General features: G+C 51.2%; 1 protein-coding gene across 4 annotated transcripts; it reads right to left on the bottom strand.

Annotated features, from left to right (window-relative positions):
* Nucleotides 1-1,506: 1,506 nt before the first annotated feature.
* On the bottom strand, nucleotides 1,507-15,265 carry LOC112108962 (zinc finger protein 501-like). 4 transcript variants are annotated; one of them, XM_026659725.2, is made up of 7 exons: nucleotides 15,136-15,265; nucleotides 14,344-14,473; nucleotides 10,519-10,893; nucleotides 6,833-6,956; nucleotides 5,712-5,825; nucleotides 5,119-5,232; nucleotides 1,507-3,808 (listed from the first exon to the last, which is right to left on the bottom strand). In XM_026659725.2, exons 3-7 carry the CDS (start codon nucleotides 10,858-10,860, stop codon nucleotides 2,649-2,651), a joined length of 1,854 nt encoding a protein of 617 aa, XP_026515510.1. In that variant the 5' UTR covers nucleotides 10,861-10,893; nucleotides 14,344-14,473; nucleotides 15,136-15,265; the 3' UTR covers nucleotides 1,507-2,648. The 4 variants fall into 4 exon arrangements, with proteins under 4 accessions (XP_026515510.1, XP_026515513.1, XP_026515509.1 ...); XM_026659728.2 differs by lacking the exon at nucleotides 10,519-10,893; XM_026659724.2 differs by lacking the exon at nucleotides 14,344-14,473.
* Between the last annotated feature and the right edge of the window lie 593 nt (nucleotides 15,266-15,858).

Genomic DNA, 15,858 nt, shown 5'->3' with positions numbered 1-15,858 from the left:
ACAAGAGACGCAGGAGGAAGGAGAGACTGGCTTCCAGTCGTGTTCAACAGCCCCCTGCTGAGCCTGGAAACATCTGCCCTCATTGCAATAGCACACATGGTTCAAGGATTGGCCTTATTAGCCACCTGAGCCATAACGCCCATGGAAGACGATCATACTCCGTAACGAGTGATTGCCCATCTTCATACCTTCCCCCTCCCCCGAGAGTACTGCCTGGGGCGCACTTCCCCCTCCCCAGCCACCACTGCCACTATTGAAGACTGCACCGGGGGGTCTGGGCCTCCTGTGAGCAGTTGGGTGAGTGGTTCGGCCTGTTGTCAGTGTGTCCGGCCGCCACCAGCCATTGGAACATGAGGGTGATAGCAGGCCTGAGTGTGAGAGGGGGAATGCACGTCTCCTCCCACAGCAGTTCCATCATCAGTAAATGGGAAAGGGGGAAGCGTTAAGAGGTTCTTCCCACCCTGGATGAATTCAGCCAAGTGCTGGTGCCACAGGAATCCATCTACACTTAAAACGTATCAGCACAGCTGTGAACGGCACCCCCCTGCCCAGCCAAACCCCAGGGTAGAGGCAGCTGGACTGACAAAAAGGGGCTGCTGTTGCTGAAACTAACAGCATTCAGGCTGGTGTTGCTGTACCAGCTTCCGGTGGTCTACACTGTCTACACCCCAGGTCTACGGCAGCATCGGCTCTGAAATGCAGATACAGGCTACCAGCTCTGCGGAGCCAAGGGAGTTCAGTTTGCGAGTGGTAGAAAAGCACCTTGCAGCAGCAGATGCTTTAAGATCTGATTTAATCCGCCTTTGTGCCTTTTCCTGCTGGGCCCTCGGGGGGATATTGCTTTTACCCAGTAGAGGCCAGTCAATAAGGGCACACAGTCTGCTATGAATAACCCTTGTGTTATGGGAAGGAGTAAATAACACTTCCTTATTCACTTTCTCCACCTTTTATAGGCCTCTATTATATCCCTCCTTAGTCGTCTCTTTTCCAAGCTGACGAGTCCCAGTCTTTTTAATCTCTCCTCAGCTGGAAGCCGTTCCAGACCCCTAATCATTTTGTATCTTTTCCAATTCTAATTCATCTTTTCTGAGATGCAGTGGCCAGGACTGCACACCGTATTCAAGGGGTGGGTGCACCCTGGATTTGTAGCGTGTCATTTGGATATTTTCTGCCTTATCTGTCCCTTTGCGCACGGTTCGTAACAGCCTGTGCGCTGGGTGCTCTGCTCCTGCTGAAGCACTACAGAAGAGCAGCTCCGACTGCACCGATACAACCCCAGCTGGGCCCAGCGGTACACCTGCAAACACAGGTCTGATCACAGCTGCTCTGCAGGGAACTGGTACCTGTCATCTCCTCAGGGAGCCGAGGCCCCAAAAACAAACAAAACCCAGCTGTGTAGACAGGCCTGAAAGCTTGCGGCTGCAGGTCTCATTTGCGGGAGGCCTGCAGGCGGCTATTGGGAAGGTAAATAGCTCCTAACCGGAGCAGAACTGCAGTGTGATGAGCAGGGGAGGACCAAACCCCCAACCTGACGCTCCATTGTCGTTAGCGCTGCTGTGGCAGACGCAATGCCTGCTCTGGAGAGGTCTCACGAGCACCCACACGACTCCTAGGTCGGGCAACATTCAGCGGAATTGAGCTTGGCTCCAATTCCCCCCCAGCCCTTTTAACTTCTGAATTACGTGTTTTGACCTTTAAAGGGAAATCCTCCGAGTCTGCCTTCCTGCGGCAGATCATCACACCTCACGGACACGCACGCTTTGACCACCCTGCACCCAGCTTAACTTTATTTTTTGCTCCTGCTCCAGGGTATTTGAGGGTACCACCCCCACCACCAGCTGCAGTGGGAAGCAGGAGTGTCACAAATAGAACCAGTCACCAACAGAACAGAAATCACTGCTTCCAGTTTGCCAATCGCTTCCCCGGACTGGCAAGCGAGCCGGACGCTGCATTCCTCCTCTCATCCGCCAGGGTGGAGCTCAGCTTCCATTTCAGGAGGGCTGAAGGTGGTGAGGCCGAGTGGTAAGAGCATAGGGGGCCTGTAGTGTAGGCCTGGCTCTGCCCCTGGCTTGCAGTGCAACTGCAGGCACTTCTCAGCCTCACCGCAGCTCTGAGGCCCCAGCCGTACTGACTGTGGGAAGCTGCCCAGCGCGGGCAAGCAGAGCGCATTTGTAGCACCCTGGAGGACAAAGTACTGTTAACCCAGCACTCCTGCCGACGTGCTGACACTCACTCCCAACAGCCTGTGCTCCACTTCTTCAGTCGTGGCAGGAAGTCGTTCACGTTACAGCCGCTCGTAGGCCTGCGCTGCGCCATCCCCGCAGAGCAGAGCCTGCTGGCGACATACTCGCCGGCAGTGCCAGCGGTCAGGAGACTGTTGGTACAAAACAGCTGCGGCCACTTGGACGCTTCCAATGCATTGTCCAGTCCGTCGCGGGTTCTCTTCCCCGGGCACGGCACGTAACGGCTGCTTGCAGCTCACATTCAATACGGTCTTGCGTCACCGCCCCTCGCGTCCAGCGCTCCCCTCCCATCTGGCATGCAGAGAGGGCGTGGGATTCACTGCATTGTTTCACATGGGGCGGATCTGGCTAGTCTCTGGGGGAGGCTCTCCCCGTGCAGCTCCCAACGCAGGGTTCGCCCCTCTACTAGCCGGTATTTTCCATTTTCAGGTACAGCAGCTGGCTCTTGAACTCGGCCCCAGACGCGGCCGGCGCACTGCCCTGCTGGCCGGCGTGCGCGCACTGGTGCAGCCTCAGGGACTGCTGGCAGCGGAAGCTCTTGGCGCAGGCGGAGCACTGGAAGGGCCGCTCGCCCGTGTGGACGCGCTGGTGCTTCAAGAGGTGCTCCTTCTGCACAAAGCTCTTCCCGCACTCGCCGCACTGGTAGGGCCGCTCGCCCGTGTGGATCATCTGGTGGCGCACCAGCCAGGAGTGGCAGACGAAGCTCTTGCCGCACTCCAGGCACTTGTAGAGCTTCTCCTTGGTGTGGTTGCGCAGGTGCTTGAGGAAGTAGGGCTTCTGAGCGAAGCTCTTGCCGCACTGGGTGCACTTGTAGGCACGCTCACCGGCGTGGGTGTTCTGGTGCACGGTCAGGTTGGTGAGACGGGTGAAGCTCTTCTCGCACTGGGCGCACTTGTAGGGCTTCTCGCCGGTGTGTGTGCGCCGGTGCTCCACCAGCGTGGAGAGGCGGCTGAAGCGCTTCTCGCACTCCAGGCACTTGTAGGGCTTCTCGCCGGTGTGGGTGCGCTGGTGCTCCAGCAGGGTGGAGAGGCGGCTGAAGCACTTGGCGCAGACGCTGCACTGGTAGGGCTTCTCGCCGGTGTGGGTGCGGAGGTGGGTGGTGAGCGTGGACTGGTGGATGAAGCCCTTGCCGCACTCGGGGCACACGTGGGTGCGCTCGCCCGTGTGGGTGCGGTAGTGGTTGGTGAGGTTGGACTGCTGCGTGAAGCCCTTGCCGCACTCGGGGCACACGTAGGAGCGCTCGCCCGTGTGGGTGCGCTGGTGCTGCACGAAGTGCTCCCTGCGGCTGAAGCACTTCCCGCACTCGGGGCAGAGGTAGGGCCGCTCCGTCGCGGGAGCCCCCGGGCACACGGTGCTGGCTTTCAAGGGGCTGAAGTCTCTCTCGTGCTGGGTGGGTTTCTCTGGCATATGCACTGCCAGGGTCACGTTTGGCCCGTTGGAGGGCGGGCCGTGCTCGGCGCTATGGTAAATATTCTCTTCCGGTCTTTGGGCCGCAGTCCAGTGCGGCTCCAGCTCCTGCGAATCTTGCTCCTTGTTCTTCTCGTGGCTGGCGAGCCAGGCGTCGGCTGGAACAGGGAGGGAAGGCAAACGTAATTCACAGGACAGCCTGGGAGAAATGAAACTATGCTGCATAAAGGGTATGGGGAATCAACTCTCTGGCCATGCATCAGAGACCAAATGAGGGGAAGGCTGGGCCTCTGGTTACAGCACTAGGGTCCATCTCTGCCACAGGCCCAGGGCAGAACACAGCCTCTCTCTGCCTCACTTCCCATCTGCTAGTGGGGGACAGCAATCCCTCTACCGCCCAGGGCCATGGGGAGGATAAAGACACAGCTTGGGAGGTGCTCTCCATAAGCCGCTCCAAAACTTCCTCGTCATTCATCTTCAAATTCCTCCGCAAACCTCTCCTTCGCCATGACCCCACATAGCCTCTGACACACAGGCTGCACGGCCTGTCATACGGACCAATATTGCCCCTTGTTCTCCTGTCCTCCCCCATCTGTTTGTACCCACGTGTTGTCTCGTCTTACGCTTAAATTGTAAGTCCCTCGGGGCAGGGACCGTCTTTTTGTTCTGTGCCTGTACAGCGTCTAGCACAGTGGGGTCCCGATCCAGGACTAGGGCTCTTAGGAGCCACAGTAATACAAATAATTAACAACAATAATAATGAAGACCCTGCAGGACTCTCATACTACAGGGATGGAGCCACCGAAGGGAGATGAATAGTTCGAGATGCAAAGAATGCTGGCATGTCTTTGGATACAAACCCTCCCTGCCACACAGGCAAGTAAGGAAACGACTGATTCTATCTGGACTCATTCCTGAGAGATTTCTCCCTAAACTCCTACACGGGGAGAAACGAAACAGGAACTTCACAATGGGCCAAGTTCTGCACTCGACTGCGCCCATGCAGCTCCCATTGATCCCACGGGCATGCACTTGAGAGAAGAAGAAGTTGCTCCAGCACCTCAGTGCCACTTGGAGCAAGAGTCACCAGGCAAGAGAGCCTAAGGGAGAACATTTCTTGTCCCTGATCCCTTCCGGTCAATCTATCCAGGCATTTCTACAATGCTCCCCTCCGGGACAGCATCGGAGCAGCCCAGGGGGTTATCAGCACAGCAAAGTCCCACAGGTGGTCTCACTCCCGCCCCCAAAGCAGTCCTGCTAACGTGTCCCACCTGACTGTTCGGAGGGATAAACTGCCCTGTGGGGTATGCAGCATTCTTCTTCCTGCTGCGACTGAGGCCTGTCACAGAGATAATGCTGCTCACGCTGGACTATAGAAGAAGAGCTTTAGAAGTATAAAGCTTTGGTTCACGCTCCTGCTTTTAAACTAGACTGCCAGGATTCAGAGTCACCGGAGCCTATCACACACCTGCCACGGGCTCTGTAGGGGCTTCTCTTTCTTCTGCATCCTGCTGCTCCTCAGCCATTGGCTCTTCCTCTTGTTTAATCTGAGCGCAGATTTCGAGGGCAGACATCGCAGACACTGTTCATTGAAAAGAGAACTCAGTGAGGGTTTTCTAACCATCACTGCCCGATCTGAAATAAATAGCTTGTGCCTCCCGGGTGTAACTGGATAGCAAAGACCACACATGCATCCGAGCCAAGTCCTACTGCTAATGCAGCCCTCACTCCTTTTGAAAATTGTTCCATAAACCTTTCAAAATGATCCCAAGCCCCCAAAACCTCCGGCTCTGGAGCAGGCAGTCACTGACTAGAAACCAGCCTTGCTAAAGAGGATCTAGCGGAAACAAACCAAGTGGTTAAGTGCACTGACCAGTCCGCACACTCAACGAGGCGGGACAAGAGCCAGAAATAGTTTTGATTGGTAGAGACAAAAACTGACATAAGAAAACTACTGATTTTTTTTTTTAAAGCAAGCAGCTCTAATGGCAGATGGAGGCTTGTTGAAGTTACAGCTGCTCGCTTCACCTGCTGTTTGAGTCGATTTCAGCCAACCCTCACCTGGGCTGGGATCTGCACTGGTTTCTCTTTCCTCCGACTCCTGCTGACCCCTTGCACACGGCTCTTCTCCTCGCTCAATTCGGGACAGGATGTCAGGTTTGGAAATTGCATAGTCTGTTTATGGGAGAGGACATAGTGGCTATTAATAAACAGATAACTTATAGCAAAGAATTGTGACTTATTTTAAATCAATCCCCTTCTATCCCTGGAGGCGATCTGTAACCTGAGTAAAAAGCAACCCCCGCATAGCGCCTCCTATGTGGGATGTCGAAGCACTTCACAAAGAGCGGATGAATCTCAGCCACCCGGAAGCCAGAGGAGTATTGCCACTGCATTGCACGAAGAAGGAAAGAGAGCAAGTGACATGCCCAAGGTCACACAGGGTCTGTGGCACAGCTGAGACCAGAACCCAGGTCTCGAGTTCCAGTTCTGAGTTTAGTCCCACCACCATAATTCCCTTACGCAGGGACATCGGTTACTTGCACTGCTTCTCTATGACACACCCTTTATGCAGCAGAATTTACCACACCACACACAGCATCCGATTCGCATCTCTCATGCGCACACGTAAGTTACAGGTGAGTGAGTGCATCGATGCCAACAGGAGTTATACTAGTGATCAAGACAGCGCAAGATCAAAATCAGGCCCACAGAACACAAAAGGTTTTCCACATACAGGTCTGTCTTATCTTACGCGCATTTAACATGTGCGATTTCAACTTTAAGCGGTCGGCAAAAACAAAAACAGACAAAAGAGAAACACAACAGTTTTAATACTATACCTGTAGCGCGGGCAATTTCGCCCGCCATTGAACTCAATGGGGTTTTGGCTATATGCGGTTTTCGCTTTACGCGCTAACCGCGGAACAGAACCCCGCGTAAGATGAGACAGACCTATACAAGGGCTGAGCCTATGAGTAAATACAACCGCTATTCACATCTCGAGAGCACCGAACACTGACCACCGCCACCACGCTGCGCATCGGCTTTCTGTCATGACAAAACTGAATGCATGCAGGCAGAACTCACAGGAGTTTAAGAACAGCCCTCAGCTGGTGGAGTCAAGCCAACACTCCAGAAGTCAAGCATTTTCTAATAAATCAGTGAAAAACGTTCCTTACCCAGTGAGATCATATATTCATAATTCCCCTTCATCACATTCTTGTACAGCTCCTTCTGCCAGTCTTCTAAGTTCTCCCACTCCTCCTGGGAGAAGACGGCGCTGTCATCAAACATCACCGGCACCTGACATCAGACATTCACTTAGCTCTTTGCTTTAACTCATCTCTTATACTTGTGTCACTAATATATAAAATAGACAGGGAGTGCCTAAAAAAGGCAACTCGATTTAATGCAGAAGATGGGCATTTTTTAAACACACTGTTTATGTTACAATTTAATGTTCATTATATTTGAAAGAACAATAGTAAAACGATGCAACAAATGAAAACAAAAGGGGATAGAATTCCCTGACGGGGAGAAGCAAAGGAATACGGTTTGTATTGCAATGCCACAGAACGAAAGCTGAGTTACAACGAGACTAACAAAAGCCAGAAGGGTCCCATTTAATACCATCACTCGATACCATTCCGGCTGCACCAAACATGGAGCAGCATTTCTTCCCCTTTAACAAGTATTTTTCTTAGATATTTTAAAGTTTATGGTCAGAAAGATACAGGGCCAGATTCAGATCTTTTGCACTGGTGTGAATCTAGAGCAACACCATCGAGTTACTCCAGCTTTACTCCAAGGCAGTGGAAAAGTATGCCTTGTTTTGTGGAAAATAACCAATTCGTCTCCAGTTGCATTGCAGACTGTTAAAGCTGCTTTGTAGCACAATAAGGTGCTGAGTTTCGAGTGATTAAAAGCATATTGGAAACACTTTTGACGACATCTGCACACCGCACTCGGACATTACACAATGGGTGCTAATACGAGAACCGGGATACGCTGCTGTAAATCACAACAATCCAAGTCGAAACACTGGGAGCAGAAGAGGGATTATTTAGCTTGGTGTAGGAATGAATTATGAAAGGAGGAGAAGCCAGAGACGACATCATCAGTGTCAGAGGGATGGTAAGGAAAAGGGACTCACTGTTAGTGTTCATTAAAAATGAATTCCCCTAGCTTTGGATGAGGAAGGACTACCGCAGGTCTGACCAGCAGAACACCGGGCACCTTTGACATATCTTTATTTGAGAAGTTAGTCAGTCTCTGTATGTCATAGAATGAGACCACAGAGAGAGACCATAGAATATCAGGGTTGGAAGGGACCTCAGGAGGTATCTAGTCCAACCCCCTGCTCAAAGCAAGACCAACCCCCAGACAGATTTTTGCCCCAGATCCCTAAATGGCCCCCTCAAGGATTGAACTCATAACCCTGGGTTTAGCAGACCAATTCTCAAACCACTGAGCTATCCCAAAGTCTTCTAGAGACCCTTTAGGGGATCACAGTTCAGAGATAAACTGCAAAAAACAAAACATCTGCCTCTGGCTGTACAGACAGGCCTCAGTACAGGGAACGAGGGAAAATGAGTCCGGACATACCCGATTCGACGTCTTTCAAAGCCACAAGAGCTAGACGAACTCAGGCAGGGTCACTGGGAGGGACTGGATCCTAGGTTGGGGAGGGAGTGTGGGCAGAGAAGACAGTCTCCTGGAGGAACAACTGTGACCTGAGGCATTGCTACCAGCACACTACCAACAGCTGATCTTAGTAACTTACCCTTCCCTCGGAGCAGCACAGCTCCTGGCACAAGAGGGAGCGTAAGTGCTTCTCTCCTCTCTGAACAGGGATTCTCGGCTGGCCTGGAGGTTAGGGGTGCTACTGCATGCTCAAGTTTATCCCCAGAGAAGATAAACTCGCCCCAACAGCCAGCACAAGAGGGCTGCAGTGAGAGTGGGGATTCTCCTGATAAGAGCCCCAAATGGACGGTACAGGGACGAGTTCTAGGCAACTATCCAATGAACCCTCCAGACCTAATGTGACTAGCTAACGCAGTGGCTAATCAAGGCACTGCCTCTATTCAAACTTTTGCAATGGGGAATTAAAGGGCCTCTGGATCAGAGATATGAAAAATCTAGGACTATCAATTAATCACAGTTAACTCAAGTGATTAACTAAAAAAAAATTAACCTGGTTAAAAAAATTTATCTAAAGTAATCACAGTTTTAATCATACTGTTAAACAGCAATAGAATACCAACTGAAATTTATTATATACATTTTTGGATGTTTTTCTACATTTTCAAAGACATTGATTTGAATTACAACACTGAATACAAAGTGCAGAGTGCTCACTTTATATTTTATTACAAATATTTGCACTGTAAAAAAGAAAGAAAATATAGTATTTTTCAATTCACCTCGTATAGGTACTGTAGTTCAATCACTTTATCATGAAAGTACAACTTACAAAAGTAGAATTTTTTTTTACATAACTGCACTCAAAAACAAAACAATGTAAAACTTTAGCACCCACAAGTCCACTCAGTCCTACTTCTTGTTCAGCCAATCGCTAAGACTAACAAATGTGTTTACATTTACGGGAGATAATGCTGCTTGCTTATTTACAATGTCACCAGAAAGTGAGAACAGGCATTCGCATGGCACTTTTGTCGCCAGCGTTGCAAGGTATTTACGTGCCAGATATGCTAAATATTTGTATGCTCCTTCATGCTTCAGCCACCATTCCAGAGGACATGCTTCCATGCTGATGACAGGTTCTGCTCGATAACAGTCCGCACTGCTTGGGATTGACGCACGTTCATTTTCATTATCTGAGTCAAATGCCACCAGCAGAAGGTAGTTCAGGTTCTGTAGTTTCCAAATTGGAGGGTTGCTCTTTTAAGACTTCTGACAGCGCGTTCCACACCTCGTTCCTCTCAGATTTTGGAAGGCACTTCAGATTTTTAAACCTTGGGTCGAGTGCTGTAGCTATCTTTAGAAATCTCACATTGGTACCTTCTTTGCATTTTGCCAAATCTGCAGTGAAAAAGTGTTCTTAAATCAAACAACATGTGCTGGGTCGTCATCTGAGACTGCCATAACACAAAATATATGGCAGAATGTGGGTAAAACCACAGAGCAGGAGATATACAATTCTCCCCCAAGGAGTTGAGTCACAAATTTAATTAACACATTTTCTTAACGAGCGTCATCAGCATGGAAGCATGTCCTCTAGAATGGTGGCTGAAACATGAAGGGGCATACAAATGTTTAGCGCATCGGGCACGTGAATACCTTGCGACGCCGGCTACAAAAATGCCATGCAAATGCCTGTTCTCGCTTTCAGGTGACATTGTAAATAAGCGAGCAGCATTATCTCCCGTCAATGTAAACACATTTGTTAGTTTTAGCGACTGGCTGAACAAGAAGTAGGACTGAGTGGACTTATAGGCTCTAAAGTTTTACATTGTTTTGTTTTTGAGTGCAGTTATGTAAAAAAAATAAATTCTACATTTGTAAGTTGCACTTTCACGATAGACTGCTCTACAGTACTTGTATGAGGTGAATTGAAAAATACTATTTCTTTTCTTGATCTTTTTACAGTGCAAATATTTGTAATAAAAATATCAAGTGAGCACTGTACACTCTGTATTCTGTGTTGTAACTGAAATCAATATATTTGAAAAGGTAGAAAACATCCAAAAATATTTAAATAAGTGGTATTCTATTATTAACAGTGCGAATAAAACGGCGATTAATCGCATTTTTTTTTTAAACCTTTTGACAGCCCTAGAAAAATCCCTTTGTTACCCAATACAGGCTCAGCCTTTACTTCCTGTACTAGCCAGGGTACGATTACCTTGGGGACTTCTCCATTAATACCAGGGGGGAGTCTCAGGATCCAGAAGTTCCTGTTCTTCAGCAGGTTCTCCATGTTCTCCAGCCTCCTCTGCAGCAGCCCGTACTCCTGCATCAGAGTTCCCAGCACAGTCCACTTACTCTCCAGCTGGTTCCCGAACTCCAACTCGGTTTTCTCACACTCGAATATTTTCTTCTCAGCTGTCCCAGTTCTCCCCTCCAGACTCAGCAACCGTGTGGCAAACGAATCCACCTTCCTCTCCACAGCTTGAATGGCAGCCACTAGGGTCCACATCGAAATCTCTGCTGTTTGCACCGACGTTCGTTCAGGCTGGGAAGACATCAGGCGCTGCGACTCTGCATCCCACTCCTGAGCCTGTTTGCAAGGGGAGAGAAGGGAAATGGAGCTAGAGTCAGAGACAGAGAATCTGCACGAGAGCCGTTCACATGCTGCAGACTCCTCAGCACTATGCGATCTTTACTCCGACGGCGGCGCTGTCCTGATGCGAGGAATGAGCTCTTTTGACATCTTTCTTAGAATGATAAACTCCTTGAAATGAGGCTCATAAAAGGTTCAGCTGCCCTGGGCTGACATGTGCCATGAATAATAGCTACCCAGCTATTGTCTTCTTAAATTAGTGTGGTGACGGTCTGAAGCGGAGTTTGTCTGCAGAGCGTCAGGCATCCTAGACAGAACTTTATACCCACACAGGGGAGGTCTAAGGGCTGCCTCAGCTTGCAGTCGAGTCAGTTTCTACAGTGAGAGTTAAGACTAGCGTCAGCTCTTACAACTGCCCTTTCGTTAGCCTGCTAGTTTCAATGATCACACACTCCTAATGTCTGTTAAATGTTTCTCGTCCCTGTTGCTGTGTGAAAGACCCAGAGTGAAAACACCTACACGAAGGGATGTCAAATGCCCAGTGTAAATAAACAAAGAAAAGAACCTATAATTTTCCTCTAATTTCCTTCTGTTATAGTCTTTTTCGCTGTTATTTGTAACACTATTAGTGATTTTAAGTCGATGTCCCCTGGAAGTTTGCAGATGCCGTGTTGTGTAAATTCCTATTGCTATAGCTGCTGCATGAGAGATGCTACAAACAATTTCAGTGAAACACAAGCGTGTGTACATACGGTACAAATAAAAAGTGGTTTTAAAAGCAGTTTTGGAGGCAGACAAACTCTCTGCCTGCTGGTGGCTTGATCATTTTCCATTCAAAATGCCAAGTTCATTTATTTGGAAGAAGCTAGTGTAATGTAGCTCTCCACTGGCAGTCACAACCCAGTGGATTCTGGTCATACAGGAATCTATAGTGCTCTCCTGCCAACCAGCAGATCCTGACTGGTGTCCTGGGAACCACAGCGTTAGCAGCTCTGCGTTTTTCATTGAATATCTTTATCCACACTTTTGACACTTACGCACTGAGGGGTCCCTCAAATTCCCAGGAACTATTCAGACATGTAAAGTTACTCACATGAATAAGTGTCACTTTCATTCCCGCAGACTATGATCCTTTGCTGCAAGTCAGGCATGCAATTCTAGTTCATTTCATTCACAGCCTAAGCTACTGAATGGCAATGATGCCTGACAAAGTTTTGTCACTGACATGACCTCTCATGAGAGTGCCACAGGAACAACGTACAAGCAACGGAGGTGGTGTCATCTTTAAAACAGTGTCAGACACTAGAGGAATGATATAAAACTGTACAGCAGAAAGGATCTATTTTAAAATGAAGAATCACAGTGACGGTCAGAATCTAGGCTGTCTTTTCAAAACTGATAACCCTTACACACAACGCTCAAATGCGAGATAAAGATTATCTTTGCACGCAGCTCAGAGGTAAGCAGCAAAAAAAAAAAAGGTCTGAGGCCTTGTCCACACGGGAAAGTTTGACCAGTTATACTGGTATAGGCACACCGGTATAACACCTTACACCCTCATTCGGGTGTAACAGCACCTGTTCCCAGTTTAGAGTCAGAGCGTTTAAGGCCAGAAGCGCCCACCAAACCATTTAGCCTGTCACAGCTCACCAACCCCAGCCAGCTCCCTCACACTAAACCCATAACGCAAAATTTGCCCAGAGTAATACAGCCCACAAGAGACTAGTCTATTATCTCCTTCCCAAGCAACATAACTAGGCTGGTTTAAATTCCTACCTTAGCTTATACAAAAAAACAAAACAAAGCCCAAAATCTCTCCCGTGTAGACCAGACCCAAGTCCTTAACACCCAAATCCTACACAGTGAAGAAGAATTTAGCTCATCAGAAGCTTGGTGCTTGTTTTCTACCGGCCCAACCCAACGCATCATCCCCCACATATTTTTACTCAGGATATTCCACACACATTTGTCCACTGCCGGGATCAGTATTCCAAGAACGCCTAGAGGCCCCTGCCACAGTCAAGGCCCCATTGTTAGTGATATTCCTGTAGCGTTGAAGAGCCCCAGTTACGGACCAGGACCCCGTTGTGCTATGCCCCAAAGAGTTCACAGTCTGAAGTATAAGACAAGAGACAACAGATGGAGACAGACAGAGACATGGGGGAGTACAAGGAAACAACGAGACAGTCCTGGTCAGCATGGTAGGCAGTGGGCTCTGCACACCTGCCGCCTAATCACGGTGAAGTTTTTTGGAGGCCTGGTAGCTTAGTGGATGTTGGGGGGCAGGGGGGTGCTCTCCCAAGCATGAGGGGCAGCAGGGGAGAAAGCACATAGGCGACATGTTTGAAAATCTAACCAGATGGGGAGGATGGGGCTAGGCTGTCAAGACCCTTGAAAGTGAAGGTCAGTAGCTTTTGTTTGTTGAGCTGGAGAAGAGGGAATGAATAGGCAGCAGGTTTAAAACAAACAAAAGGAAGTATTTTTTCACACGATGCACAGCCAACCTGACAAACTCCTTGCCAGAGGATGTTGTGAAGGCCAAGACTATAACAGGGTTCAAAATGGAACTAGACAAGTTCATGGAGGATAGGTCCATCAATGGCTATTAGCCAGGATGGACAGGGATGGTGTCCCTAGCCTGTTTGCCAGAAGCTGGGTCACTTGATGATTACCTGTTCTGTTCTTTCCTTCTGGCGCACTTGGTTTTGGCCACTGTCAGAAGACAGGATACTGAGCTAGAATGACCTCTGGTTTGACCCAGTGTGGCCGTTCTTATGAGCCTGTGGAAGGATTCAAAGCAGGGAATGACATGTTCAAAGCAACGAGCTATGAAAGTGATCCTGGCAGCACCATGCTGAATGGACACAAGCCGGGCAAGACTGCATTTGCCAAGGCTGGGGGAAGGAGGTGGCAGTAACTGAGCGGTGAGCAGATGAGAACTTGGATGAGCTTTTCAGCCGCGTGGCTGGACAGGAAAGCCCGTCTCTTAGAGATGTCGTGCAAAAAGAATCAGCAAGATTTAGACGTAGCCTGGATGCGAGGACCTAGAAACTGATCTGAGTCAAAGATGAGGCCCAGGTTACAGGCCTGAGTGACAGGCAGAATGGTGGTGCTGTCCACAATGACCAAGGAAAGAGGTAGCAGGTAAGACTAAGGGGAAGGGAGAAAGGTTAAGAGCTCTGATTTAGCCACGTTGAGCTTAAGCTGACAGCTAGAAACCCACAAGGAGATGTCAGAGAGACAGGCTAAGAGTTCAGTTTGGCCAGAAGGAGACAGGTCTGAAGCAAAGCGATAGGTCTGTGTGCCATCAGCACAGAGAGGATAGCTGGATTTGTGTCTGCAGATGAGATTACCCAAAGATAAGGTGCAGAGGGAGAAAATAAGGGTATTGTACTGCGCCCTGTACAAATATGTAGTAAGAGACAGTCCGGGTCGTGAAGCGCTTACGTTGCAAGGAATCAATGCAGCAGACACCTGCCCAAGTAGTCCCCCACGCGTGAGCAGTCTCCCTGAAGTCAGGGGGACTCCTTCCACGGCAGACGTTATGCAAGTCTGGAAGCATTTCCAGGATCAGGACCTAAACAGACCAGACAGATAGAGGATGAGAGAAAAGCGACCGGCTCCTTCCATGACAGCGAACAATGGGAACGCTTGGCAGACATGACCCAGTGCCCACAACACCCCTACCCCCAAGTGCCCCGTGGAGGGCGGGGGAGCTACACGCCTTGATGCCAGGGTAGGGGCGGCTGAGGAGAGTCACTCCTCAGAGGGACAATGGGGAGGACCGGTTGGAGCGCAGAGGGAACCCGCTGGGTTATTTACAAGGCAAAGTCAGGGCCCGGACCCCGAGGAGTTTAACGTCCCAGGGCCGGTCGCACCCCGCGCAGGCCTGAGCCCCGCGGACCGGGACCCCGCAGCAGTGGGCGCGGGGCTGGCGCTGCGAGCGAGGTGCGGATCCCGCGGGCGGGAGGGGAACCGGCGCTGCCCGGGCCGGGGAACTCCCGCAGCCCCTTGGCCCCGCAGCGGCCCCGCGGGAAACGCGCCGAGACCCGGAACCGAATCCCCGGGGCCGGTCGGTTCCGAAGGGAAAACCCCGGCCTGGGCCCGGCAGCGCGTCCCCGGCCAACCGAGCGCGCCTTGCCCGCAGTGCAGCGCCCCGGCCCCGGCCCCGGCCCCCTGTCCCCTGTCCGCCCGGCCCCGGCTCCAGCCCCGGGGCTCCCCCGCCCGCCGGGCCCTCACCTGGGCAGCGGCCCGCTCGGCCATGGCCCCCCCGGGCGGGGCTTCTCCAGCGGGCCCGGCCCGGCCGAGCTCCGCTCCCGCTCCGGGCTGGGCAGAGTCCCGGCGCCGCCTCGCCTCGCCTCGCCACGGGCCGGCCCCGCTGCCGGGCGGAGCAGAGCGAGCGCAGCCGGGAGCGCGGGGGGAGGGGGAGGGGGGGCGGTCCCCGGTCTTCTAGCGCCGGCAGCGCCCCCTGGCGGTCCCCCTCCCACATCCCCCTCATTCCTCTCCCCCTCCTCCTGCCCACCCCCACCCCATCCTACTCCCCACCCCCACCTCTATCCTCCACATTCCCCTGCCCCATCCCCCACCCCACCCCATCCTACTCCCCACCCCCACCCCTCCTCCTGCCCATCCCCCTCCCCACATTCCCCACCTCTATCCTCCACATTCCCCTGCCCCCTGGAGATTCTCCTTCAGCAGGACCTGGACATATCAGATCAGTGTGTGTGTATTGCTGGGGGGGGGGGACACACCTGCACCCACCTGACTCAACTGCGGCGGGTAAGAACCCCACGGGATCACCCATTTTTACCCTCTCCTCCCCACTTTTCAATCAGTAATTGTTCCTCTTGCCCATTGTCCTGTGTGGAAGCTGGGGGGGGAGAGAGCTGGGTTGATGCCACATGTGGCCTGTCTGAATTTGGGAGAGGGGGCAGTGAGCACGCCTGGCTCAGAGGCTCTTTG

Source organism: Terrapene carolina, unplaced genomic scaffold, assembly GCF_002925995.2.
Source record: "Terrapene carolina triunguis isolate 2854851 unplaced genomic scaffold, T_m_triunguis-2.0 Scaffold668, whole genome shotgun sequence".
NCBI classification, from domain to species: domain Eukaryota; kingdom Metazoa; phylum Chordata; order Testudines; family Emydidae; genus Terrapene; species Terrapene triunguis.
This window is presented reverse-complemented; position numbering and strand designations above follow the sequence as displayed.

Excerpts from the sequence above, each read along its gene's own strand:
- LOC112108962 (XM_026659724.2), bottom strand. The coding sequence starts at position 15,159 with ATGGCCGAGCGGGCCGCTGCCCAG. Across the intron at positions 6,957-10,518 it reads TTAATGGAGAAGTCCCCAAG|GTGCCGGTGATGTTTGATGA; the intron begins GTAATCGTACCC and ends GTCTGATGTCAG. Across the intron at positions 3,809-5,118 it reads CCCTACAGAGCCCGTGGCAG|CCGACGCCTGGCTCGCCAGC; the intron begins GTGTGTGATAGG and ends TCCCTGTTCCAG.